Here is a 27,770-nt window from a genome sequence, read left to right as displayed (position 1 = left end):
GTAAACACCTTGGAACATGTACTTACAGAATTCTGTCTGTCATGCATCCTCATCTCAAAGGCAGCTTGTCTGGGGTTACTGATTGCCTGAGGACTGGATCGATTTCCCAGGGCTTGAGGGGAAAACTGTCCACCAGGAATAAAAGAAGGCTGATCCCTCTGAAAGATAAATACAGAGAGTATAGTGGAAAAGCTGTGTAATCTCCACAGTAGTGCCATGATACGCTCTCTTGGTTTTCAGATTAACATGCTACGTAAAACAAGCATTACTTACTCACTTCAGTTTCAGTTATGTGTAATAATCTCAACCAGACATAAAATGACACAAGTGAGACCCTTATATTCCTGTAATTTATTAAGCTCTTCTTAAAGACACCAATCAAACCCTGCATTTTGTGCCTGTGTTCTTTCTATGTGGGCTGAAAGACGGGTTTTGGGAAGCGAGACTTCATCTGTCGTACTGGGAGGATCGTATTCTTTGTAAGCAAAGTCAATAACCTCTTCCAGTCTAACAGGGATAGACAGATATATGTAATTGAAAAAATAAACACCAGATCTAGACAGTACTCATGGTGGGACCATCACATGCCCTGGAAGTTTTGGAAGCTACACTGACCTGAATGCCCTAACCAAGAACAAAACTATGTCAAAACGAACGTGCAAGAGCCCATTTTTAAAATACCAGAATATTTTGAGAGTAGAGGAAAACTCAACATCATTCCAATAGCATAATCTTAAAGAATTCATCTTACACATGGGTCAGAAAGGGCAAACATGTTCCCACTACAGATAATGCTTCTTTACTACATTTGAGAGGTATCTGGCAACACTGACTTGCTTGCAGGCAGAACATGAGAGAAGCGCAGCTTGGGGTAAGCCTTCCTTGCTTCTTTAGAAACATGCCTTCAATCAAGCAAACCCGTTTAATACAAGCTGGTATATGTATTTAAACCTAAACTCCACTGCCCTCAGCGGTACAACTGCTGAGAAGACTTGTGTCAATGCATGAAAAGCAATCCCTGTACAGTGACCATGCTGAAACATCACTACCTAATCACAGAAGTGCAGATTTGAAGGACACAACATACAGCTGTAATCAACATTCTCTCTCCTTTCCCTTTTAAGAAACCTTTAACATGCAGTTCCTTCTTTAAAACAGTTTACACACAGGGCAGAAATTGCCATGATCACAGCTGCAGTTTCAACCACCACATCTGCTGAAAGCTATCGGACACAGTTTAATTTGTGCTGGGTTTTGCATTGTGAAAGGAATTAACTTACCTTCATTCTTTTCCTTTTTTCTTTTTGTCGTCTTTTAAAGTTATCCTATAGAGAGAATACAGAGAAATAAACTCAGTCAATATATACATTTCTTGGAAAAGTATTTGATTTCATCCTAAACTGACCAGAAGGCCGTACGGCTTTTATGTAATGTCTTGAATAAGACAGGTCAATGCTTGTCTGTAAATCCAGTAGAAATGGGGTAGAACTTTCTATTTTGACAAACTATGGGGGAAATAGTAGCTGTGTATTCAACGCCCATCAATTTTGGTAATGGCTTATACCATTCACTAAGTTTAGCTATAGCCTTACTTCAAGGTGACAGCAGTGTCAAAGGACACAAGCTCCTTGCCTGCACTGGAACAGCCACCAACTAAAAAAAGTAGGAGACATTAAAGTCCTAGAAACAGGAAAAGAGCTGGTTCAGGGAAAGGGATTTCTCACTCCTGGGCCGTGGAAGCTGAAAACTTGAGTATCAAACTGGCATTTCCACTTCACGAGAGGTGCAGCTGGAGCAACTCTAACCCATTTTGCCAGCACTGGCATGGTATTTTTGACTGGAAATTAAATACAATTCTGCTCTTACATCCGCAGGGTATTTTATCCCCTGTAGTTAAGGAATAAATTGGAATATGTCTGCAAAAAACTGCACAAACTGCAGAGACAAACTAAGAGACACATTTCAAATGGCAGGAGGCACACAAAGCAAGAATGTGCTGGGAATTCCAATTCAGCGTTTCACCCTGCTCACAGGCTCCTGGCCTGCACTTCCACAGGTTGCAGCACCTCAATTTACATAGCAGCTGTTCAAAAAGCTGCAGGCAGTAACAGAACTTTCATTTTCCTATTACTTGGGATGTCAATCAGAAAAAAAGGCCTTGCAGGGCAGGGAAAGAAAATCACCCACGAGCACACCATCGCCATTCTTCAAGTGTGCAGGAATGAACTAGAGATTAGAAGGAAAAAATTACAAAGCTTGGGGGTTTTTTTTGTGCTTGCTCTGTTAAAGGAGTGTCACAGTCTGACAGTAACACACGATTAAACCAAACACCAAGAATGTAACACAGAATTTACATCATCATCTTTCCTCTTCTTGAAAATACTATCTTCAACTTCTCCGACAGCCAACATGATCATCTGGACCCGCTGCAGGTTCACAAAACCACTTTCTGTGAGGTAGCCCTGCAAAGCAGAAGGGAATACAGCTGAAAAACAAGTCTCTTTCTGTAGCAAACACCAGAGGTTTTTAAAGAAAAGGCAAAAATCTTACCCCAGTTTTGTGGACCACATTTTTATATATGTTAACCAAGCGATCGATTGCTCCCTCCCTAAAACCAAACAACAGCATGAGATTCTTATCATGTAAAAGCACAGCAGGAATACTTGCAGGAAAAGAGGCGATACAGTCTCATCTACCTGATCTCCAAAGATGGCAGATGAGGAAGAAAGTCATTTCCCACAAAGAAGCACATAAAGACCCAGTCATCAACACTTCTTTCAAAATCAAAAGTGAAAGGCAGACTGGCCATAGTGAGCTCTCTTTCCAAATACTGCAATACACACAGAAGGAAAAGGACATTAGAAAACATTGTGTATAGGGTTCAAAATCCTATTTATAGAAAGCAGATACAGCAACTGTTCAACATACCTCTCGCAAAACACATAACCGGATGAAGATAAATTCCTGCTCAGCCATGGGAAGACTGTCTGCAAACTGATCATGCTAAAAGAGAAGGAAAGAGCTGCATTACATCCAAGCCACCTTCACGTTTCTCAGCTCAGTTTTAAAGGCTGACTTTGAGGGGAGTCAATGCAGTTTCTCAAGCCAACCATGCACTGTGCTACTCTGCATCTCTGAAGTTACTGATCGTTTTCTCTCACCAGTGAAAAAACAACCACCAACCAACAGAACACAAGCGAGGACATCAGGTTTGGCATGTTTGTGCTACAGAAGTACAATTTTTACTTGTCAAAAGTAAAGCTCGTAGATGAAAAGAATTTCTACAAATAGCAGAATCCTTACCTTGCCTTGTTTTTCTCTGGGCAAACCTTGGCAATCCTTAACCTCGTGGCCCATCTGGTTACAAAGAGCACAGGGCTTGGGTTTATTTGGTTTAAACTCTTCTCTAATTATAGTGAAGTTTGGTTCGTGTGTAGCTAAGCCAAGCATGATTAGATCAGCTGCCAACCAAAAGAGAAGAATTAAACACAATGAAAGATGTATGTCATTAAGTTTTGTAAAAAAAGTTTAAAAGCAAAGTACATTCTACCTTAAGCAAGTGTGAACACACAGATGTGCTTACCCACAAACCACCCAGACAGTACAACCAAGGGAAAGTTAGCCCTTCAGCCACAGAGAGTACTAGACCTTTCCCCATATATTACACAGAGCTTTCAAAAACTAATCCACACAAATACAAGTGAAAGCCTAAAAACTACAGCCCCCCTCAACCATAAAACAGAACAAAGCGGCTCAGTAGCTGCTAGCAGCTCAATAGGGCATATTGTTAGCAAAAGAGAACTCACCATCAGCCCCACACAGACAGTGATGAGTGTTTGGGTCGTGGTTTGGTTGAGCTATACAAAAGAAAATTACATTTAGTTAACCAAAGTCATGTAAAATAAATCATTACTGACTAACCTTAATTTAAAATAAAATGATCACATTTATTTGAATTTTACCTCTTTGTCTCCTAATGTAATCCATGATTTTATGTTCCCCTTCTCCAGGAGCACTGGCATCGGACAAAATGACCTGTGAAACATTTACATTAGGGGAACAATTTATGCTGCTACAGAAAGAAAAACCAATTTCTGTAGATCATATACCGAATGCTGAATCTGATTTATGAGTGCTGGAAGCTCTAATCTGCAGTTTTAACTAAGGTATTATGATTCAAAATTAAATGATTTAAAAGGTTGGAACCAATGAATATGCCTTCATTTTTTTCTACTAATTCTAGGATGGAGCTGATATATCGACTCAAATACATTAACATATTTGAAGTTTCCTGACAAATAACCAGGGCAATCAAAATACACACTAGAGAACTAACAGATAAAGCAGACATATGCCAGCTTCCCCTTAGATCTTCTGAACTCCAGCACAGGCCGATACATTATCACATCATACACTTCCTTACACTGGTGCCCAGATGAGCAGTAGCCTTTATAACACTCACGTCTGATGGAGGGAATTAAGCAGAGTCAACTGCCTTCTAATGAGGCCACTTTAACAGTCAACAGATGGAAAACAACACGCAGCTGCATCTGAGAGGACTGACTGCTCTGCTCTTGTACAGAGCAAACATGGGGCTGCCAGACACAAAACTCAGTGGCAGTGGAGTTGCTGAGGAACAGGAGAGGATTTCAAAGCCCAGAAAGCTAGTATGTATTACTTTTGTTGCCTGCCATCTATTGTCATCCATCATTAGAATAAAGGAGAAAACACAGCCCATCTGAGGCAGCAAGAGTTATAAAGGGAATGTGAAGAGAATACACAGACAATGTATCTTGACACTTTCCCCCAAAGAAGAAAAAGAACTTCATTATATAAACTCTGTTAGATCAAACTGTGGCTTCTACTGTCAAATCTTCTCATTGCTCTTAAATGAAATCAAAACAAACGGTGCTGCTAGATTGTGTTATTACATGAAATGTGTCTCTGAAGTCCCTCTCCAATCATATCCCAACCCAGCCTAACAGATCACCTTCATTTTCCTGAAGTGTGAAGCTGTGAAACTTACTGTCAGATTCTTCCACCCCGGGTCACTGTTCAAGCGGTCAGCGATGTAATAGCGGAGGCATTTAGCAAGATTGTCCATAAACTCAGTTCCCTAAAAAGTGACAGAGGAAAATAACTGAAGCCTTCATTCAGCTCCTGGCAATTGCTGGGTGAAGTGCAAGATTACTTACTGGGGTGATACAGTTGCTGTCAAATCTCTCCTTCACTTCTTCTGGAGGAAGAAAGCCACCTAGAGCAATAAAACATTTAACAGAGTTAAATCAATATGGACCGCTGTAAATCCATATGGACCATTGTAAATTCATATGGAACAGTAAATAGATTTTTGCATGATAAAATCCCCAATGGCTCCCCTGGTAACAATAAACACTGATTGAAAATTAGTTTGTTTAAAAAAGCAAACAAACAACAAAACTGAAACAGCTCTTACCACAGCTCTTGCATTATTTCCATCTCAAAATAAGGTGTTAGTACATTTACAAATGTTACCTTCAGAAAAGTGGTTTCACTACCTAGTCTGTCAGAAAGACTGAAAGAAATCTCAGAGCTTGCTAAATGAGATAAAACATTAGGAAATGATTATGTTCTTACATATTCTCCCCTGTGTTTCCACTATCTATTCACTTGGGCTCACAAACAGGGTTACACCAACTTCTCTCATCTCTGAGCTTCATAAAGGGTCTCCGTAGTCTTGAAATGCTACAGGAAGAAATGTTAGAAAGGTCTTTGCCCTCCCTCTCTAATCTCCTCTGAGGCTGCACAACGGTCCCCTTGCCTGGGCTACAGCATTCACTCCTCCTTCAGCCACCTGCACAGACTGCTCCAGCCCATGCTTTAGTTACACACACCCCTTCCACACACCTCTGTCACCCTTACAAAGTCGTGCTGACTTTGTTGCCAGAGTTTAGAGCCTCCACTCACAAGTAACTGTAACTATCCTTGCTCACAGTTTTTTATTCCTGTGCTGTATTATCTCCATTTGATCCCTGCCTTTAAGCCTCAACCTTCCTTTCACCAAGCCCTATGAATGCGTGCTTTCTTCCATGAGGATTTTGGTTAGTTTCCCACTATCACATTTGTCCTTGCTCTTACGTTCAATTTTTTTCTAAAGGATTTAAGAGTACTCAACACAAATCCACTTCAGGCAGAAGAAAGGAGAGAAGAAGAAAAAAGTGACATTAGCTTTAGCATGGTTTCTAACTTTGGAGAACACAGATCCATCCTTCTGTGTGGGCTTGCTATCCCCTCCTAGTAACGCAGACAAATACCCACTAATTAGAACATCCCCTTTCTAACCCTCACTGAAGTGCTCAGAACAAACAAGGTGACTCTCACTGAAAAACCTCAGATATGAGTGTCACAGCTGTACCTTTTGCCAGAATTTCTTGTCTTATTTTTTGCTTCTCTTCAGCAGCTTCCATGCCCTCCTTTGACGCTCTGAATCTTCTTGACCGCTGTTGATTCATTTTTGCACGTGGAGCCTATAAAAGGTATCATAATGCTTGAGTCAGTTATTGCATCTGGACAATTGCTTCCTCTCTGCTAGCTGATTCTGGTAGCCAGGACAAATCCCTTGAAACTGGCCAGTCTGTAATTATACAAGTCTTTAACACGACATCAGTATAAACTGAAGCAGGAACAGGGATTTATCTTGCCCCTGTAGTTTTTCAGGTTAGAAAACTGTTTCCCAAAGTTCCTTAGAAGAGCAGCTGGCATCTATCCTAATTCCCCAACAGCCATCACTGGGAACTCAATATATCAATACTTACTACTCCATCTATAGCCATGTAGAGAAGTCTCCTTGGTCTTACAATGTTGAAGATCCTGTCGATATACTCAAAAATCGCAACCATCATTTCATCTTCATTTTTGGGTGCTGGCCTAGAACACAGAGCATCCAATGTAACATCTGAAATGATGTCAGTGAATCCTTTTTGTAAAGCAAAAAAAAAACTGCCTTACTTGTCTTCTGGGTGTGTACAAGGGTGAATTATACCATTCATATCCAAATAGAGGTTATCAAACTCCACCTCATTGGGGTTGGGTTTGCTGGTGTCAATGGGAATCTTGACGCCATTGCACTCCTTGGCCTGTGAATGCAGTTGGAACAAGTATTTCAGTACTTGATTACAGAAGTGTCACAAGTAACCACAGATATATTAATATACAGACTAATAAAAGCTTATTTTTTTAGGGCAGTAGAAAAAAAGATAGCAACAAGCTACCCACATAATGAAGGGGCCTACAAAGATGTTGGAGAGGGACTCTTCATCAGGGATTGTAGCAATAGGACAGGGGGTGACGTGTTTAAACTGAAACAGGGGAAGTTCAGGTTAGATCTAAGGCAGGAGTTCTTCCCTGTGAGGGTGCTGAGGCGCTGGCACAGGGTGCCCAGAGAAGCTGTGGCTGCCCCATCCCTGGCAGTGTTCAAGGGCAGGTTGGACACAGGGACTTGGAGCAAGCTGCTCTAGTGAAAGGTGTCCCTGCCCGGGGCAGGAGTTGGGACTGGATGAGCTCTAAGGTCTCTTCCAACACAAACCAGCCTGGGATTCTATAATGTACGATCACACTATTAAAATAGCACTTTCCTTCTCCTTTTTCCTTTTTAAAGATGTTTATAAACCAGCACAACTAGAAAATATTATGATGCGCTATGGCAGAGCTGGTTTATTTCCATCTATCAGCATGTACTAGAAACAAGACGTTTCTATATCCCAGATTATTCGAGAAAGCAATTCCTTCTACGGCCAGGACCATACCGACTCCCCCGGAATTTAGCAAAGGGACCTCAAAGTTGATGCTGTGATGCTAGAACTTTAACACTGTAACCAAGCCGAAACAAAATCTCTCTACTTCAAACACTCTGTTCCCCAGACTGACACATCAAAACAAACTTGCACCTCTGCCCTCTCTCACTATAACCTGGTATTTCAGTCACACACACAGATCTGAGGGAGGCAGGGCAGTAAAGCGAATCATGATTACATGATGAGCTGCACAAAGTACATTAGCACATCCTGGTCAGCAAAGGAGGATGAGATTTAACTAGAAAGAAGACTTTCCCCACGTTCCTCTACACAAAGGAAGGAGATCCTTTCAGACCCCACCAGCCAATCTCCACTTCAGGTATGCATGTCTTACACTTCCTCATAACTATCAAATGCACCGAGATGCTCAAACCCCCGAACTCTTCAACTCCTGCCTTTGAGTTTGTCTGTGGATGTATCTGAAATGCTAAATAAAATCCAGTCCACAACTTCCACTTCAAAACCAAGTAAACTTTTGGCTCTAAAGCTTCGCTTCCTCTACATCAGTGCTTTGTCTGCTCCCAGGCTGCTGCCTAATGAACATGAAGCTCAGGCCACACAGCAGATGGGAAACGTTATCCCAACTTCCGACTGCCCCGAAGCCCCTACAGCCACCTACATTACTGTACTACAACATTCTTGAACTCTTGCAACAAGCTATACAAGGTGAACCCAGAAGTACAAAGGAAACAAATCCCAGCTGAACTGGAAGTAATAAATAATCCCACACCGTTTTGCGTATGCTGTAACATCAATGACAACTATCTGAGTGAAGAGAACAGGCTTTCCAACCAGCCCCAGAGCAGAGCTGCGCTTGGCACTGTAATACCTGCATAAAAACCCTCGTCCCCTTCTCCCAGGCTGTTTGAAACACTGGTGAGTGCTTCAGAGCAGCTCCTCCACAAGACGGACTAGCACCCATGTTCAATTCTGCTTCCTCCCCATGCCTTTGGGGTTTGTTGTTGGTTTTGGCTGGGATTGTTAGTTTTGGTTTTCTCAAGAGGAAGTTAGCGACACCCTCACAGCCACTGTGAGCAATCCAGGTTCTCCCTTCCAAAGCAACACCACCAGCTGAACACATAAACCACTGAATTAAACACCGACAGCATGAGTGTCAGAAGAGACACGAGCTGAGCAAGAAAAAGCCAAATGATTTCAGAGAAATTACAACTGGAAAGGGCTATGAAACATCACGGAGCTGGAATGAAGTGTAATCTAACAGCCTGGCATAAAGTGAAATTAGAAAAATGGATGCTGTTGTTACATAAAGGCTATGATCACATACAGCATGAGACAGGAGGGGAAAATGTGACACTGCTGGTTCTCTCCTTCACGTGGAACTTAGCAGCAGCTGATGAACCAACATCAAGCACTGCCCTGAACTCTTCTTTGCAGACCTGCTGCCCGCTGGTCACTCAGTGAGTTTCCCACATCTCTGGTGTGCAGAGCTCAAACTATCAGATGCAAGAGGGGTAAAATCCCAAACCCAACACTTGCAGATCATACCATCAACTTCCTTACAATTTTCCTTCTCAGAGTAGCAACAGCAGTAGCTGAACTTATCCCAGTGTTAAAAGGCAAATATTAATAAAATTTAAAACCCCTATTGCAAAGTAAGTCTGTATTTGGTATTTACACTTTTCACAGTTATAGCTGTACCGAACCCTTTCAGGGAAATTGTGTGAATTCCTTTTTAAATAGCTGAGCACTAAGTGCCTCTATTTCACTTTAAAGCAGGTGAAATTTCTGCCAGTTCACATCTTTCTGACACTATTCATCCATTCTTCATCAAGGCCAGGTTGGACACAGGGGCTTGGAGCAAGCTGCTCTAGTGGAAGGTGTCCCTGCCCGTGGCAGGGGTTGGAACTGGATGAGCTTTAAGCTCCCTTCAAGACAAACCAGGCTGTGACTCTATGATCCAAACTAATCCTGCTGGCCATTGTTTGCTTCCTCTTCCTTCACTGAACTTCCCAGAACACACATAAATCACTGCCAGGTGCACACACTGTATTGCACCTGGTAGTTCTATTAAAGTTACTGTGGGCAACCAAGATCTACAGTTTAGAAGAGCGTTCATTCTGGCTTACATCAGATACGGGGACAAGAAGTTTCCCTTGTGTTCTACTCAATCTTTCCCCAAACCTCTTGCCAGTGACCTGTGACCCAGACAATATCAAAAGCTTATGACTATGTGATATGGAAAATAAAACTGCCCCGTCACAGACCTTATTGTCAGCCTTGAAGGTAAAGCAAAATAAACATGCTCTCTTTCAGATGGCTTCGGAAGCCATTCAGTCTTCATCTGCATACCACTATGTCAGCAACTTCACCATTACATCCTCATAAACCTATCAGATTTTTAATATAACAGCCTTGTAAAAGGTTTAAGTATCTGAGAGTGATATCTCTTGTGATATAACTAAACTGTTCACTTCTAATCTACAGCCTCTTTTGAAACCATTGAAAATAGATCTTCAGATATGATACTTTAGTTGCAGCTTTATTAATTCGTACGAATTTGATTAAGAATATTCTCTCCTGGATTTTGTATTATCTTCAAGATCTTCCTCTTATTCTTCCTGCTCAGCTTAAGAAGAAGATTAATCAGATTTAAGAAAAAGAAAGAATCTAGCAAGGTAAGAGAACAAGGATCAACTTTTTAATATTTCAAAGAGACAAGCTGCGGGGAGATACAAAATTTCTGATTAGAGAGATTTACAGCAATCCTAAAACACACACGGAGCTGATTACATTGTGAGAGACGTTTAAATTCATCTCCAGCAAGACAAACCACAGCCTCTCACCACTGTCCCAGCCTGCTCTCAGAGTTATGCCTAGATTTGAGTATAAAAATATTAATGAATATGATTTATCCATGCGCTGTCCCTACTGTAATTGCAACGTGCTCCTAGGTTGGAACAAAGCAACGTGGATGAGGACATCAGGATCTGACACTTCAGTTAGATAAATCTAACATGGCCCAGTGGAATTTGTCCTAGCTTTCCATGTCTTTTAACAAAGAACATTTGCTGTTACAAGTTCAATTATTAAAGACAAAGAAAGGGACATCCAATCACTAACTCAGTAAAACCAAGGCTACACAAACCTTTATTTTACCTAAATGAGAGCTGCTTCCAGTACATAAAGATTAATCTAAATGTTTACAAACACACTGACAAAAAAGTCTTCTGCTCTTAGAGAAAACTACTTAATGGATACAGATTGTCAACATATTTGCTGTTTAAACTGTCTGCTTTTAAACAGACAGATCTTAAAAGTATTATCCAGAAACAGCTGGACAAGCTTTTAAGACAAAAATGTAAAACGCTCATTCTTAATACACAGAAACCTCTAACTCAATTTGCTTTAGATTGTCAAAACTCTATCTGCATCCCTTTGATCAGAACTGCTTGAAAACATCCCAGCTAGCACGAGTTGAAGACAGCAGACAGGATACACACACACATGTTCAGGTGTTCGTGCTCTAAAGCTGAGAGGAAGCAAATGCCATGTCAGCAGTCACAGACTATAAACAAGCTCTACTTTGTAAACCCCCAAACCACCTTTTACTGTAACGCTTCCCCCAGGCAAATCCTCAAATCTTAGCTATCCACTGGGGTAAAAACTCACACCTTGCAGCTACAGGTAAAATAAATGTCATATGCGGTGCACTGATTAACCCAAATCTATGATTCTGTTTCACTGCCTGAATCTGACACACAAAACTACCTCGGCTGCAACAAGAACTGAACACTAAAACTGCTCTGTCTGCCATCCATGCATGTGGGAATCTTGCTGAAGGCAGGTGCAGTCACGAAAAGCCAGTGCCATTATGTAATTCAATCACTTTGCTCTTTTCCCCTTGTCTTCACACATTTCTATCTCCTTCACAGCACAGCGTGTCCCAAACGCCAGGCACGTCCTCCCAGGAGGAAGCAACAAGGCAGCAGCTGCAGCACACGTTCAGGGCCCTGACCTTCCCAAAGCACTATGAGGAAGATGAGCAGGGCACAGCTCCTACACCCTGACAAAAGGTGATACAAGCTATCTGGAAAAGCCTACAGGAAAAGCAGTTGGGAAGCACGAACTCCAAGAGTTTGTCTTCTCCAGAAAACTGGCTAAGTTAGACCTAAGGAGAACAACTTCTCATGTTTACTTCACTGTAAGGCTACCACAGGGCAGCTCCTTCTGTGGCTGAAGGGAGACACTCCCCTTTCACCTTCCATCCCCTCTGTCACCTTCCAGCTTGGGCCGTGCCCCTTAGGATGGCACAAGCATTCCTGCAGCCATGCGTACAAAGGAACCAGACTGCCGAGAACCTGCCTAGCAAAAATGTGCAAGCAAACATATTTCAGCTGTGCTCCTTCCTAGGAAGGGCTCTTCAGACACTCCCTCCCCCCCAGACCTGGGTGCTGCTGCAAGGGAGAGGATACAGATAACCATCAGCTTAAGCAGTGACCACCCAGCTTAAAGCAATCAGCAGGAGTAGGCTGCTCCTGCTGAGAGCTGCAGGTCAGGGAGCCCGCCTGTGGAGTCCAGCACCCAGGCTGGCACTAACCCTTTGGAAAGCACCTCCTGCTGCTGTGGAAAGCCACATTTTGGAGGATGCCTCTGGAAAAATCAGCTCCCTGTTTGGGCAGGAGATATTTGTCCTGTACTAGAAAATACCAGCAATGAGACAAATAATAGAAGCTGCTGGAGGTTAATGCATGCGACTGCAGACTTGTGTGAAGTCTTGGAGGCAAGCGTGATATCCTGTGTTGGTGGATGTATCAAAAGCCATATAAAGATCAGAGTGAAGTAGGAAGCTGCAGAAGAGAGGCAAGGGGAATGGCTTGAACCTGCCAGAACAGGGGAGACTGAGCTGAGCTCTTAGGCAGAAGCTCTTCCCTGTGAGGGTGCTGAGGCGCTGGCACAGGGTGCCCAGAGAAGCTGTGGCTGCCCCATCCCTGGCAGTGCTCAAGGCCAGGTTGGACACAGGGGCTTGGAGCAAGCTGCTCTAGTGGAAGGGGTCCAAGCCCATGGCAGGGGTTGGAGCTGGATGAACTTTAAGGTCCCTTCAACCCAAACCAGGCTGGGGTTCTGAGATAGGATATGACAGAAAACCCTGACAAAACCAGTACGCTTTGACAGTGACACAGCTGTGAAGCATTCAGACGCATCACTCTCACACACAGCCGGCTTCACGTTAGATTTCAACAGGTCCTAAAGCTCGCTTTGGCTTGCGATTTACCAGGAAGTTGGTGAAGAGCAGACACTGAGATGAACACGCACCAAAACAACAGAAACGGCAACAGCCGTCCCCACTGCTCCCTGCTCACGGCAACGTTTACCAAACACTTCCACAAAACCTCATTTCTGACCCAACACAACACAAAGACACCCGGGAAGAGCTCGCGCTTCAACAGACCGCTTGAAGAGTGGGGAAAGCAGAAGAAACCCGGTTCCCTGCTCCTAACCCCGCTCCCTGCTCCCGACCCCGCTCCCTGCTCCCGACCCCGCTCCCTGCTCTCAGACCCCGCTCCCTGCTCCCAACCCCGCTCCCTGCTCCCAACCCCGCTCCCTGCTCCCAACCCCGCTCCCTGCTCCCGGACCCCGCTCCCTGCTCCCGGACCCCGCTCCCTGCTCCCGACCCCGCTCCCTGCTCCCGACCCCGCTCCCTGCTCCCAACCCCGCTCCCTGCTCCCAGACCCCGCTCCCTGCTCTCAGACCCCGCTCCCTGCTCTCAGACCCCGCTCCCTGCTCCCGACCCCGCTCCCTGCTCCCGACCCCGCTCCCTGCTCCCGACCCCGCTCCCTGCTCTCAGACCCCGCTCCCTGCTCCCGACCCCGCTCCCCGCTCACAGACCCCGCTCCCCGCTCCCAGACCCCGCTCCCTGCTCCCAGACCCCGCTCCCTGCTCCCAGACCCCGCTCCCTGCTCCCAGACCCCGCTCCCGGACCCCGCTCCCTGCTCCCAACCCCGCTCCCTGCTCCCACACCCCGCTCCCTGCTCCCAACCCCGCTCCCCGCTCCCGGACCCCGCTCCCCGCTCCCGGACCCCGCTCCCTGCTCCCGGACCCCGCTCCCTGCTCTCGGAGCCCGCTCCCCGCTCCCGGACCCCGCTCCCCGCTCCCGGACCCCGCTCCCCGCTCCCGGACCCCGCTCCCTGCTCCCAACCCCGCTCCCTGCTCCCAACCCCGCTCCCCGCTCCCAACCCCGCTCCCCGCTCCCGGACCCCGCTCCCGGACCCCGCTCCCCGCTCTCAGACCCCGCTCCCTACTCCCGGACCCCGCTCCCTGCTCCCGGACCCCTCTGGAACGCGCGGGAGCGTTGATGTCCCGGCACCGGCCGCTTGCACCGACACTAAAGGCACCCACGGAGAAACAAACAAAACCCACCACGAAACCGAACCCTCTTGGGAAGGCCTCGGGAGCGCCCGGGGCAGCCGGGCTGGGGCCGGATGCGGCTCGGCCCTGAACTGAGGGCAGCGCTGCCCGGACCGGCCTGAGCCCCCCCCCCCCCCCGCCTGCTCCCGACCCTCGGCGCTCCCGGGGCCGCGTCCCGGCCCAGAGCCCTGCCGCACCTTCTCCTCCACGCAGCTGACGATGATGGAGGGGTACTTGCGGCTCAGCCAGCGGAAGAACGCCGGCACCCCCATGGCGGCCGGGACCCACCGCGGCCCTCGGCAACGGCGGGAGCGCTTCCGGGGGCGGAGGGCGGCGCGGAGCACCACGGGAGCGCGCGGCAGCCGCGCCGCCGCCATTTTAGAGGCGGGGCTGAGATTGTCATGGCGGCGGGAGGGAGCCTGAGGAGAACAGGTGGGGTTGTGGGGTGCGTCGGGGTTAGCCCTGCCCCAGAGACACGTCGGGGTTAGCCCTGCCATAGGAACACGTTGGGGTTAGCCCTGCCATAGGAACACCTCGGGGTTAGCCCTGCCCCAGGGACACGTCGGGGTTAGCCCTGCCCCAGGGACACGTTGGGGTTAGCCCTGCCTGAGGGAACACGTCGGGGTTAGCCCTGCCCCAGGGACACGTTGGGGTTAGCCCTGCCTGAAGGACACGTTGGGGTTAGCCCTGCCATAGGAACACGTTGGGGTTAGCCCTGCCTGAAGGACACGTTGGGGTTAGCCCTGCCATAGGAACACGTTGGGGTTAGCTCTGCCCCAGGGACACGTCGGGGTTAGCCCTGCCATAGGAACACGTCGGGGTTAGCCCTGCCATAGGAACACGTCGGGGTTAGCTCTGCCATAGGAACACGTCGGGGTTAGCTCTGCCATAGGAACACGTCGGGGTTAGCCCTGCCATAGGAACACGTCGGGGTTAGCCCTGCCCCAGGGACACGTTGGGGTTAGCTCTGCCCCAGGGACACGTCGGGGTTAGCTCTGCCCCAGGGACACGTCGGGGTTAGCCCTGCCCCAGGGACACGTCGGGGTTAGCCCTGCCATAGGAACACGTCGGGGTTAGCTCTGCCTGAGGGGCCGCGGCTGCGGCTTGGCCCGGGCGGGTGTGGATGCTCCTGGGCACAGAGGTGCCCGGCAGGAGGGGAGCGCCCGGGAGCAGGCTGGTGCCTGAGCCCTGCGCTCGGCTGCGGCTGGTTCTGTGCGGGTCCTGACAACCCTTCCCCTCACGTTTAACCCGCACAGACCTTGCGGTGGGGGGGTTTGGGCCCAAAGGGGGTGAAGGGACTGCGGGCGCGGCAGCCCCGTCAGAGCGCGGGGCTCGGTCCCTCCGCGCTGAGCACCTCGGGCAGGGGGCTCTGGACGAGGCCGTTTCCCCTCGGGGCTGTTTGGAGCGGGTTAAAGGGCTCTCGGGAGCTGCCGGGAGGGTGGAAGCGCAGCAGGACCCCAGCGGACGTGGCCAGAAGCGGCTGGAGTGATTTGTGACGGTCACAAGCAGCACCCCGAGGAGCCCCGTCCCACCGCTCCGCCCGTTCCGTAAGCAAATACCATTAAGTAAGTTGGCCGTTGGCGACGTTGAAATGGAATTAAACCTGCCTGTATTAAAGGGGATTAAACGGAGGGAGATCGTGCGCTCCGCCACGTCCTGCCGCCGCGCTGCGGCTCCGCGAGGAGGGCAGGGACGGGGCCGAGGACACGGGGAAGCAGCTTGGGAGCCATTAACAAAAACAACAGAGTCCCAGCAGTGCTTATGGAGTCACTGCTGCTGCTGGGCGGGGGGCAGAGGGACCTTGGTACCTGGCTAATGCGCTATCGACCAAATTAACCCAATAGTGTAGCGCTCATTATTCTTAGCCTCACTTGGCTGTTGCTAAGCCATTTTCTGTTGTCACTCCTCTTAATAAAATCTGTGACTTGAATAAATTTCCCCAGCAACTTTGTATTGGCACCACATCTGCGGTATCAGCTAAAGATTGGCCTTTATCTGTTCCTTACAAAACGCACCCTGATTGAAGTTCCCTATTGTAATGCTTGCCTCCTGGAATTTCGTGTGGAGTAAGGCAGATTAGCATTAACATTTTGTTTGTATTGATGGGCAATCAGTTGTTCTTCTGATAATGCTCAAGAAAACAGAAGACAGAGGCGCTGGCAAACGCAAATGAAATGTGATCATCTTATCTCATAATTACTTGGGTAAACAAGCGCTGGAAAATGAAGGCTGCAACAAACACCTCGCAAAGTCAATCAATGTTTCGTTAAAAACCCCAACACAAGAACGGAACAGGAGCGGACCCCTTGCAAATATCCTGACTCAAACTTCGTTGTGAGCGGGTGCAGAGGGGAAGGAGCCGCAGCTTGGCCTCACAGCTGCGTGGATGTGACACCCGCGTAAGGGACATGGCACTGAGTGCCTGCACGCAGCGGGAACACGGGGAGGCTTTTCCTGGCAGGATTTCCCGTAGGTGAGTGGCGTGCCGATGTCAATCTGTGGAGGCTCTATTGATTACAGCCCCCTGTCCATCACCATCACCTGCGGGCTGCCAGGCTGACAGCTGTGAAGGAGCAGAGGGAAGTTGACTGGCAGAATGTTTTGCATCTAATGAGGCTGTGCACAATACGAGCATCATAAATAATGCTCTGGAGGAACTCGGCTATCGCTTGAACACCGGCACAGAGATAGGGCCTTCACAGAAGCTCCCAGAGCCATCTGTCAGCTGTCAGGAGCTGCGTGCCTCTGCCTGAGCTGGACTGAGGGAATGGGAAGCGCCACAGACTGGTGATGGGTGCCTGCTATCACATGGAGATACAAAGCGGGCTGACATCAAGAACCGGGGATCACTCAGGAAGGGCTTAAAACTACAAAGTGCTGTGGATTTGATGCAGTGCTACTGACCGGCGTGGGCTGCCGGCACTCCTTCCAGGTGAACCTTGGTCTGGCACTCACTGCAAAGTCACGTAGAGCAGTCTGTCTGTGGCATGGGGCACTGGTGAGCTTGCGGTCAGCGGATGGCTGGGGCCCGCAGGAATGAATTACTGCAGCTTAGGGGTGATCTGGAGAACGCAGCAAGGCACCAGCCCGCAGGTGGTGGGTTCAGACTCTGGCTCTGCTACGGGGCTCCTGGGTGATGCTGAGCCCACAGTACATGAAGAAAAACAAGCCTCCAGCACCCTGCTAGGGGAAGCCTCTCAACCTACCTGGTAGCCCACCAGGAGCAGCAGCATGACAAGGTGCTAGCCCTTCTCCTGGTCCTGTTGCCATCTCATGATGGAATTCGTTCTCAAGTGTGACAATTTGCAGGACAGTCCTGTGGTTCCCCTCCTCATGGTAACCAAGTGCTGACCAAGGCTGGCCATCACAATGAAATGTTGGGAGCTGGGCCATCCACTTGGCACATGGGAATTGTTGCTTTGGGAGGCAGGAGACCTCCCGTGCTCCCGATGGGCTGCCTTCTCTCCTCCTCCTCTCCATGCATCTCCCATCCCTTAACCAATGTGCCCATCACACAGGACATGGGGAGCTGGGGTAAAACTGGGAAAGGCAGAGGGAAATGTGCTGGTGTTCTGGCAGAGGCCTTAGCAGCAGCCAGGGAAGCATCACAGGAGCCTTAATCCAAAATAGCCCGTGGTTGAACAGGCACAGAAACCCCGGCACAGTGGGGGAGGACATGAAAGGCGCCGGTGGAGTCCAGCTGTCCCACATGACATCGGCCCTGTCCTACGCTCACCCAGCTCCATCCCTCGGGCAGCTCATTTTCCAGTTGCTGGAACACTCGACACTGCACCCCTGCCTGAGAGGCAGGGGACCCAGCGAGCCCGCAGCCAGCTGTGCTCAGGGTTTTCACTTTCCAGCCTTCCCGAGCCTTTGTTTCACGTTCTGGAGCTACACACTCTTCTTATTAAACTGAATATTGTTACCATTTAAGAACTGCTTTTGATGGCCGGGGTGCAGAGGTTGGTGCCTGTGTGCAGAGATGCAGCACTGCTGTAATTGGGGTCCTGCTTTGTGCTTTTGAACTTCCCATAATGATGAACAGATTTTTTTTTTTTTAATATGTCCTCTGGTTTCTCCCTTCGAAAGAAAATCTCATGTTTAATGAACTTAATTTTAGATAAAAGGAATTAAAGGAGGGAAATTAAAAATGCATGAAGCTCCCAGAGCCATCCCTTTCCTGTGATGTCCATGCAGCAGTGCCAGCATGGATTGTACAAAGCAAGCACAAGCAGAAAAGCACTGGGGCTCACCACATGTAAATGCTGGTGTTCCAAAATGTGCTGAATTCAAAATGTACATTTTATGCTTTTCTTCTTCTTGATCTGTTGCAGACGATAAAGATCAAACATGCCAGCCCGCCCTGCGCAGCATATGTATGCATACCCAGAATGCTTGCTGGCCTTTTGCAAACCACATCTAGCTCTGCAGGCAAGATTGTAGAGCTCTCACAGGCATTGGAAGAGGATGGTCTCATGTTCATGTGCAACAAGACCAGTGGCCAGGCCAGAAGAAGAAGTGCCTGCATGGAAACAAGACTCACTTGGTCATTAAATAACCGCTCTAAATTCCATGGGACCCAGCTTCCTGCCTGAGAGGAGGTTGTTTATAGAGCCCCAGCCCACTGAGGTGCTCATTCTCATCCTCAGACAAGCATTATGCTGGTGTCTCACAGCAGGTGGGCATCTTTGACATGCTCATTTCTTCCCCCAGACCAACAGAGCAGAGAAAGGCTCAGTCCCACGGGGCAGGAGTGCTGCGAGATCAGGGAAACACTCAGCACTAAAGAGAAAACACACAGAGGAGTCAAGGTATAGAACCAAGGAATCTTTATTCTGTATGTACATTTTCTGTGACTGCAGTGGGAGCTGCACATCAGACAGCGGCATGCTCCATATGTACAAGATGATTCTGCTTATTTCTTCCCCAAAGTGAGCAGGGGGGGTCTTAATCATAGAAGTCATCAAACTCATCTGCCTCTGTGCTGTGGGCTTGGGGGCGCAGAGCAGCCTCAAGCTCAGAGCTGCTCTCATCAGATTCGCCCCAGAACGCTGAGGGTGGGGAGAAAAAAAAACCAAGTTATCAAATCTTTTCCTGGTTATGTCATTTGTACCACAGACATGAGCCTTTTGCAGCTCTCCCCAGGCAGCTGCACAGCACAGCTTAGAGAAGGGACGTTCTGAAGGGCACGAGGTTGAGGTGGTTTCTGATACAGCGTGATGTGGGTACATCGTGTCGCCAGAAGGGAGCTGCTGTGGCCAGACAGCGGCTCATTCAGAGGCCCCACTTCATTGTCCCTCAAGGTACCTTGAGAGAACATTTCCACTCCAAGCAATTTACTTGCCCAGCTGCTGCCTCAATTACAGCTTTGTCCATTATGTGCCACTTTCTGCCCTACTTGACCCCACAGTGAAGTCACAGTCGGACCATGACATCACAGAGTTGGCATCAAAACGGCAATGACATCACGAGCGACATCACCACTTTGGGACAGGATCAAATACAGGCAAGATCTGGGTTCAGGGAACTGCCTGGCTCCAACAAACACCTCTGGGAATTAGCAAACAACTTCACTGAAATGAAACACAATCACACTGAAATGTGGCATGGCCAAGAGCTTCCTCGAGATGTAAATTCATTTGCTCTGTGGATAAAAATCAAGTGAAAAGCACGTGGGGAAGCACAAGCCAAGGCCACATTGGCTCGCAGCACTGTGCTGTCTGCCTGCTCCCAACTGCTTTTGTGGGGCTGCTGTTTGTGCAAGGTCAATGTGATAGACATGATGCCCCACATGTGGCACAGGGCAGCAGGAGGGAGGGAAGCTGTCACACCTCACACAGACATGTCAGCTCATGTTTGACTGAGGCGCTGTTAATGCCTCCAGTGCTTCTGATGGCACAAGCTCTATAAACACCTTATCTCCAAGTGCAGCAGCTGCATCTTTCATCCTGTATCGCCGGCCCCCCAGCCAGCAGGTCTGCGCTCCGCCGGGAACATCAGAGGTGTGCCCTGGGCTCACTCCTGCGCTGAGCTCTGGGGAAGGGGCTCAGCGTGCTGAAAGGCTCTAACACCACGAAACTCCCCAGCAGAGAAGGTCTGGGGGTGAGAGAGGCTTTCAGATGGCACCAAAGCACCATCGCGTACGGCACCCTTAAAGCAGCTCAGACACCACAGCTCCAAGTCCCTGTTCTGTACCGGTCAGGACTGCATAGTGCTGAAAGGTGCCAGCACCAGCTTCACTGACAGGGCTCCATCAGAGGTGACTTCAGCCACCAGTGGTCCTTACAGCGGTTAAAGAGAAAACTGAAATGCAGTGGGAATGAAAACACGTGAGATCCAGCCACCAATTTAATAGAAAGGCCACTTGTGTGTGGACACAAATTATTCCAGATGCAGGCTCCTTTGTGCACCCACCTGCTGCAGCCCTGCAGCCAGTCACACTGCTGCCCACCCCTTCTGCAACCCCTGGTTTCAAAGGGCACATCAGTAAAACATCAGGTTTTTCCTTCCCAGTTTTGCTTCTACACCTACTTGCTGTTCACTGCTGTTTAAACCCTGCAGCAAAGGTCATAACTGCTTCCAGACTCCCTGCAGTACAAAACACGTCCTCTCTGGTCCAGGATTTGTCACTGTCAACTATTTGTGGACTCCTGCGTTGAAACAGGGAAATTCCACACTGTCCCACCTCCTTACACCCATGTTCTACACAGCGCCGTTCTTGGGGGATTTTCTACAATGTAAAACCCACTCAGAAAGACCTGTCTATTTTAAGTAGTGTAACATCTGTTTCTTACCTTTGGATTTTATAGTAGCTACCATTCCCTTCCTGGTTTCAGCTCTGTCAAAGAGAAAGAGATTTCAAATCATCAGCACAAGGTCACAATGGTAAAATAAAATAAAAACTCCAAACAACTGTAAAATGGTTTAAAAAGTACCAGTGAGCACTTTTTAATAACTATCTTTACAAAGGTTTTCTCACCTCTCTGTCTTTTAAAAGGTGGAGAAATTAACATGCAGCAGAGGCCCTGGTCCAGATGTTCAGGCAGCGTGAGCTGGAGTCATCCCCTGGTGCCGGCGCGGGTTTACACCAGCAGCGAGTTAAGGCTACAAAGGCTCAGAGCCCTGGCGATCCCTTGCAGCCTTTCAGATAATGCAAAGTAAGTAAAGAAAACCCCCAAACAAAAATAAAAGCACCCCCCACTGATGCTCACTGAACTTCCTTATTCCCTTCCTGCCAGCGTGCTCCTCCAGCCCAGCGCCTGGGTTCCCATAGCATCATCCCGTCCCTATGTAAATGTGCGCTCTCCCCGCTGCCTTTGATCTACCTTGATGTATATGCAGTTGCGATTCTGTTCTGTTAAATGCCTGCTCTTGTGCCTAGAGCATCACAGGCCCTTTTGAATCCCTCAAACAAGCTGGAATCATTTTGATCTTTTGTGTGTGGCGTGCGTATTGTGTTGGTGCTGTGAAATAATCACACAGGGCAATGATGTAGGAGAATTAACTGTTATATTAACAATCCTGCAAGAAGCTCAGAAATAAAGCTTCAGCTGATTTTGATAAAGGGAGATCAAATGGGCGATATTTGCGGCATTACAGGCCCAACTAGTGAAATATAAGCAAGTGTCAAGCTGCAGTTTGAAGCCGTTGCCACAGTCAAACCAGGACTCAATCAGCTGTCAAAAAAATCTAATGCAATTTGCTGCATTTCAGTTAAAGAAACGGCAATGATACAGAACGGCTTCAAGTGGGGACTTCAGATATTCTTACTACTGTTGTGGAGGCATTTGTGAAGGAGATACGGAAAAGAAAGCAGAGATGATTCACTGCTTGTCTTGTACCACTAGATTCACAAGGATTTGGGACTGCAGTTGGAAAGCTGAACTTAAAGTGGGGGGGAGTTTCATTACATTCCAGCTACCTGTGTTACACAAACTTGGCCTTTTAAATCGAAGGGGGCTCATACTCCTTTCTACAAGCTGTGAATGCAGCAGATACACAAAACTTCCTCTGCAGATACACAACAATTCACAGAAATAGATATTAAACATAGCCAAGCTTCAACCAAGATACCCAAGTGAGGCTTAGGAACTAGCAACAAGTATCAGCACTAGTAGAATAGCAACAGCGACATAACTAATTATTAACTTGTTATTCAAGTAAAAAGCATTATCCTGTTTACCTGATGTTCTGTTAGCACACCATCCAAACACCTGTCCCTTCCATTCCGACTCAAACCCTGCACTGTGTTACGCCTCAAATACCTTTACTCAGTGGTATTTCCAGCACATATTTGAAGTCAGAGCCTTTGGGCCGAGTCCTGCAACACCCTGAACTCCTGCTCACTTTAGTGGTTTCCTGCCCCTCAGCATTTCCCAGGAGATGCTCCGTGCACCCCAGGCTAAGCCCATAAAAATGTGCTCGAGGCTGCAGCTCTGGTGGCTACAGTTTTCCCCCGGGTGTAGAGTGAGAAACGCCTTGTGTTGCTGAGCTGCCAATGGAGAGGTGGCTCCTGTGCCAGGCTGCACATGAACATTTCATCTTTGGGTAGCTCGGTAACACAGGATCCAGCAGCAACCGCTCCCACTGCTGCATCTCCCCTGGCTCAAGGGAAAGCACGGCAGGGTTCATGTTCAACCACACCAGGGGGACCCCAGAGGCGATTTCTTTGCTCCCCTTCTCTCTTTGGTTCAAACCCAGATTAAACACAAGAGCGTTGGTCGTTTCAGCCCAGAGCCTCTGCTGTGCCCAGGACACACTCATGGCATGGAAGCACCAGTGGAGGACTGCCTGTGTCCTGGGCAGCTTGGTCCTTCCACACACGGCTCAAAGCACGGTGAGGTGCTCCAGGTCTGGCCAAAGGCCAGAGGTCTGATGGAGACGTTGCGATGGACAAGAACCACTGTGGCTGTAGGGAAATCTGGAAACCTTTCCTATTCCACCCCAGCTTCCCATGAGGAGAAAGGTCAATGCTGAGAGGAGAGGAAGGAAGATGGACGTTTGTATTCTATCCAAACCCATGCACTCAGTGGGATTCATCCTCCTGGGGCTAATCTACTGGGTGTAGAATGGGGTTCACCCCCAGAACAGCACAGAGCTGTAGTGCTGCACCAGGAGCTGGGTGCTGGTGTGACACAGCAGCCCATAAAGAGAGATGGGAACACGGTGTCAGCAAAGGCCTGGAACAAGGCTGTCAGCACAGAGAAACACCCAGGGAGGTATGGAAAATGGAGCCAGGACATCAGAAATGCCAGACTGGAAATCCCAGCTCTGCCATCCAAGCCTGGAAAATGCTGCAAGAGAGCTTTGTAACAGGGAATACATTCTTGAACTACATCTGCAGCGTTAGTCAAGGCTGGTAAGACGCAAGGAGACCTCTACCTTGCAAAGCATTTGTATTCAGCAATCGGCAAACTCAATCATGGAGTTATCATCTGGGATCCTGAGCACACAATAACCACACAGACCTCCACGGAGAAATTTAGGAGTATAAATGAAGTAAGGCCAGTTGCAGTGCCTCCACTAATCCCCCATCGTGACCCTTCCATATCCATTTACACATTCGCTTCTTCCCTAAAATAATTCCAAACTGAATCCAGGCTCTAACAAAGAAAAAACCCCAAACCAGTTTAACTTCAAAGGGCCTTTTAATCTCTCCTTTACTCTGATGAAACAGGCTTTTTGTATTGAAGATGCTGCAACAATAAGAAATGAAAAAGCTCCGAGGAAATATTTCTCCCTCTGTAAAGAAAATTAATATTAAGAGGAAGAAGCCAGACCAACAATAGGCAAGTTAATAGAGGTGCCTTGCTGGCAATAGCAGAAATGCTTCCTTTAGCTGAGTACCTTTTTGCTAAAGCACCTGTTGAACCCCACGTTTTGGTGTCAAGTGAAAAAAAGCCACCTCAGTGCCAAGGAGAAAAATACAAGAAATAAAAGAGACAAAGAAAACCACGCAAACACCGTGGGGAAAACCCAACCAAGGCAACCCAACGCACCCTGCCCCCAGGGAAAAACCACCACCGAAACACCAGGCCTTGGCAGAAACCCAACCAAACACAAAGCTCAGCTGCCTCGGGGGCACCAGTGCTCCTGTTGGCGCTGGATGCCTTCATCCTGCGCTCACATATCTGAGATGCAAACCCAGCTGAGCACTTCTTCTTCTCAGGGTGGTGTTTATCAGCCCTCGGCGAGGTAAGAGATGAAGCTTCTCCCCAGCAGCACGTGAGGGTGAGGAGCTGCAGGTCCAGCTCCAAAAGGCATTTTCTGGTCTGCTCAGTGGCAGTGCCTCCGATGCGACACTGACCGGGGTGCTCACACACCATCCTCCTGCTCCAGCCCAACAGCTCTGCCGTTTCCTGCTCAGCATTTACTAGAAGTTGAGCATCGCAGAAGTGTTCCCCACACTGGAAATTCAGTATAAACTAGAATAATCTACTGCTCACACCAGAATTAAAGTAGCAATACTGAGGTTAAGTAATTACACTGCAAGTAAGATGACTTTTAGGCTACAAAGATCTGTATGGAGCTACACTTAAGATCATTCTCTGTTCAGATATGCCACACTGAGGAAAAAACCAACCTGTTCTCACCTAGAGGAACCTCTGACACAAAGACTGAATCACAGCACCGGGATGAAACTGTTGGAAGAGCCCAGGGCATTACCACGGAAATAACACTATGTTGTCTGTAAACCAGGGCCAGTGTATTTACATGGATAACCATTCCCATAAACCATTCCCCACCATATTCACAGAGCATCACCACTTCCACGCTGCTGCTCCTGCAACAGCTGGATGTTAAGATTTAGGTAACAAAGCTTAAGGAAACAGCTGTACCATCAGGAAAAACGTGCTTGAATTTACAGTCGCTCCTCACAGAAGTGATTCGGCAGCTGGAAGTACAACGGGATGGGGCTGGTTCGTGGGGCAGCCCGGGAACACACCGCGCCACCTCCCCCGGGTTTCCTGGTAAAGCTCCTGACCACTCCCAGCTCCAGACCTTGGGAATCTCTCGCCAAAGCAGCCGGGCAGGGCCAGCGCCGGCTCGGAGGGGGGATGCGTTGCGCAGAGCCGGAGTGCCCCCCGATGGCCAGAGCCGCGGCGGCACGGCCCGTGCTCAGCATCGCCCCCGAGAGTAATTAAGAGGATGAATTATGATGTGCCAACTTTTATTTGCATGTCATTACGTCTGTGTTTGGTGACGGCGGCCCCCGGAGACCAGCCCGGATTACTGCCACAGGGCAGATGAATCAAAGTTGAAAACCACTTCACACCGCGGCTGTGTCCCGGCGCATGACAGCGGTTCCGTGGGTCGCGCTCGATAATGCGCCTTTAATCTCCAGATTAGTCCGAAAGGAGACGGCGCAAACAAGGCAGAGCGACACAAACTGCTCCCATCAAAACCTCCACGCTACCCAGAAAACCAGTGAGCTCCTCTGGCTGCAGCCAGCGCTCCGGCCACGGGATGCCACACACAGCGCCTGCCGCCCAGACAGGCCGCCTGACTTCTGATACCCTGTCCCCCAAGGAACTGCATAATTTAGCACGCTCTTTGGTGGTGCAAAACACAAACTCTGCAAACCAAAGCGGCACCTTTGTGCGGGAAAATATTCCCTTCGTAATGTAAATGAAGGCAGGAAAAAGTAGTTTTGTCGCTAAACGTGGGGCAGGACAGTATTTGCGGGAGAAGAGGAAGCTCTGGCATGCACCTCCGAACAAAAGGGAACAAGTGGTCTTTACTCGGAGAGCAGCTTCCTATTAAGACTCACTCCTTCGTACATTATGCCTTTCATCCCCACTCAACCACAAAATGATTTTGCTGTAGGAAATACAATGGCAGAAAAAGATTTACATTGAAAGAATCTTTAATAATAAACTGTTGCAGATCTGCCTACTTCCCCGTGATTTATAATACAATAAACATCGGATTCTATTAAGGCTCATGCACTGAAGACACGCACTGAAAAACCGAATATGAAAGCCCTCAATTCTTCCCTTCTCCAGCCCCATAATAGTGAAATGAGCATGTATAAATGTGCTAAGAGTATCTCTTTGCATCTTTTATAGCTTGTGTGTATCAATCTGTAAAGCTTATTAAGAAAGTCATTGCTATGCAAAGCAGCACCCAATCTCTTTCTCTTGCTTTTCAACAGAGCGCAGTGTTTAGCCAATAGGACCGGTCCCCGGCCCCTCATTCAGCATTCATAACATGCAACATTTGCACAATGTATCTCTCAAAGGCTGCTGAATAGAAAGCCTTAATACTCATGTAAACAACTGCAAACCAATTACTTAATGAATCAGGCCCACACATAATGAGGTGCCAGACAAAGAGCTATAAATGCATTTTTGCGCCCGAGCCTCTGCTTTAAAGTAAAATCCCTCAGCTGTAGTTTGGGCTTAACTGGCACATTATAATTATTGTCTGGGGGACATCAGAGGAAGCCATTTCTCCTGGCTGGGTCCGGCGGGGTCTCCCCCGAGGTCACTCATCAGCTCAGTGACAAAACGGAGCAAAGAAGAGTTTCTGGCAGCTCCGCGGCGGTGCTGCGCGGCGACGGCCACTCTCAAGTAGTGGGTTTCGAGACCACTTGTCGAAGCAATAAAGCCCAGAAGTGACTGCACTAAGTGGAGCGCTTAAACGCGAGTGCCGCAGAAACCTCCCGGTGCGGCAGGCGGCCGCCCTGCCCGGTCCTCCGCGTCCCCACACCACTTCCACCGCTTCCCTCCCCGCAGAGTGGGTGCCAAGATTCCCCAAAGGAAGGGCTGCAGCTGAACTTCCCCTCTGGAAGGCTGCAGTGCTGGTGATTCATTTGGAAAAGCCAACTGGAAGAGATTTATTTCCTTAAAGCATCATCGCCGTGTATCAGCGCGTGAGGAGTGCTGCTTCTCACACTGCACAGTGTGAAATGACAGGGCAGAAATGTTTTATAACCTAGCACAAGTAAGAATCTGAAACAGTAAAAACATTTACTCCATCTGAACAGCATCCGAGACGCAGGAGTCACCAAGTGCATCATTAGTGAGCAGTGCAGCAGCCGCAGGGACAAAGCCGGGAGACTTTCTCCTTTTAATACAGAAACAGTTCATTTTAAATTCAACAGATTTTATTGAGGGATCCTGGCAGAAAGCTCCTCAGGGCCTGATCCTTCTCTTCCCGATGTCCCTCTTTAGTCACTTAGTGAATGACTAACGTTCAGCATTTAAAAACTCATCTATAGGAGCAGCCCTGCGTTTCACAGTTGGATCATTTGGAACATCATGTTCAAAGAAAGCTCAAGGAAACTCCAAAAATGAAGGAAAAAAAATAAAAAGAAAAAAAGACAGTTTGGGTACAGGGCTGTAAGAACGGATCCCACACAAGAGCAGGAATGCCATTCATCAACACCGTGTTCCAGCTTGTGTTTACTGCGCTTGGGGAGTGACAGAAATCCTGTGATTTCCACACAACTGCACAACAACACTTAACAAAACTGAACTGACCTCGTTGATACCAGCATTAAAAACAAGCTACCGAAAGGAATGTACAAACAGGAGCTCAAATTTCATCAGAAAGCTTTCAAGACTCTTC

The 27,770-nt window shown here is 48.2% G+C and overlaps 2 protein-coding genes and 2 long non-coding RNA genes across 4 annotated transcripts in view; 1 reads left to right on the top strand and 3 right to left on the bottom strand.

Moving 5' to 3' along the window:
• Positions 1-14,580, bottom strand: part of XRN2 (5'-3' exoribonuclease 2) — a 50,301-nt gene extending 35,721 nt beyond the window's left edge. Inside the window, exons 1-15 of the mRNA XM_062608378.1 lie at positions 14,396-14,580; positions 6,988-7,115; positions 6,795-6,906; positions 6,395-6,506; positions 5,196-5,254; positions 5,027-5,116; positions 3,963-4,035; positions 3,807-3,857; positions 3,304-3,461; positions 2,929-3,003; positions 2,697-2,830; positions 2,551-2,608; positions 2,355-2,462; positions 1,281-1,325; positions 27-158 (exon numbers count right to left, since the gene is read on the bottom strand). Of these exons, the coding sequence (XP_062464362.1) occupies positions 27-158; positions 1,281-1,325; positions 2,355-2,462; positions 2,551-2,608; positions 2,697-2,830; positions 2,929-3,003; positions 3,304-3,461; positions 3,807-3,857; positions 3,963-4,035; positions 5,027-5,116; positions 5,196-5,254; positions 6,395-6,506; positions 6,795-6,906; positions 6,988-7,115; positions 14,396-14,575 (1,515 nt within the window). The 5' untranslated portion in view covers positions 14,576-14,580. The remainder of the gene's footprint in view (positions 1-26; positions 159-1,280; positions 1,326-2,354; positions 2,463-2,550; positions 2,609-2,696; positions 2,831-2,928; positions 3,004-3,303; positions 3,462-3,806; positions 3,858-3,962; positions 4,036-5,026; positions 5,117-5,195; positions 5,255-6,394; positions 6,507-6,794; positions 6,907-6,987; positions 7,116-14,395) is intronic.
• A 1,132-nt stretch (positions 14,581-15,712) lies between these two features.
• LOC134158394 (uncharacterized) lies at positions 15,713-21,628 on the top strand. The gene is made up of 2 exons (XR_009962751.1): positions 15,713-16,671; positions 21,196-21,628. It is a non-coding gene; the product is annotated as an uncharacterized LOC134158394 (long non-coding RNA).
• Positions 16,512-17,711, bottom strand: LOC134158399 (uncharacterized). Its single transcript, XR_009962753.1, has 2 exons — positions 17,405-17,711; positions 16,512-16,761 (listed from the first exon to the last, which is right to left on the bottom strand). It is a non-coding gene; the product is annotated as an uncharacterized LOC134158399 (long non-coding RNA).
• Positions 19,013-27,770, bottom strand: part of KIZ (kizuna centrosomal protein) — a 45,616-nt gene continuing 36,858 nt past the window's right edge. The window contains exons 13-14 of the mRNA XM_062608250.1: positions 20,993-21,036; positions 19,013-19,249 (exon numbers count right to left, since the gene is read on the bottom strand). Coding sequence (XP_062464234.1) covers positions 19,146-19,249; positions 20,993-21,036 — 148 coding nt within the window. The 3' untranslated portion in view covers positions 19,013-19,145. The remainder of the gene's footprint in view (positions 19,250-20,992; positions 21,037-27,770) is intronic.

The sequence above is a fragment of the Pezoporus occidentalis genome, unplaced genomic scaffold (assembly GCF_034315485.1).
Source record: "Pezoporus occidentalis ecotype Australia unplaced genomic scaffold, CSIRO_AGI_Poc_V1 ctg10, whole genome shotgun sequence".
Taxonomy (NCBI): Eukaryota; Metazoa; Chordata; class Aves; order Psittaciformes; family Psittacidae; genus Pezoporus; species Pezoporus occidentalis.
This window is presented reverse-complemented; position numbering and strand designations above follow the sequence as displayed.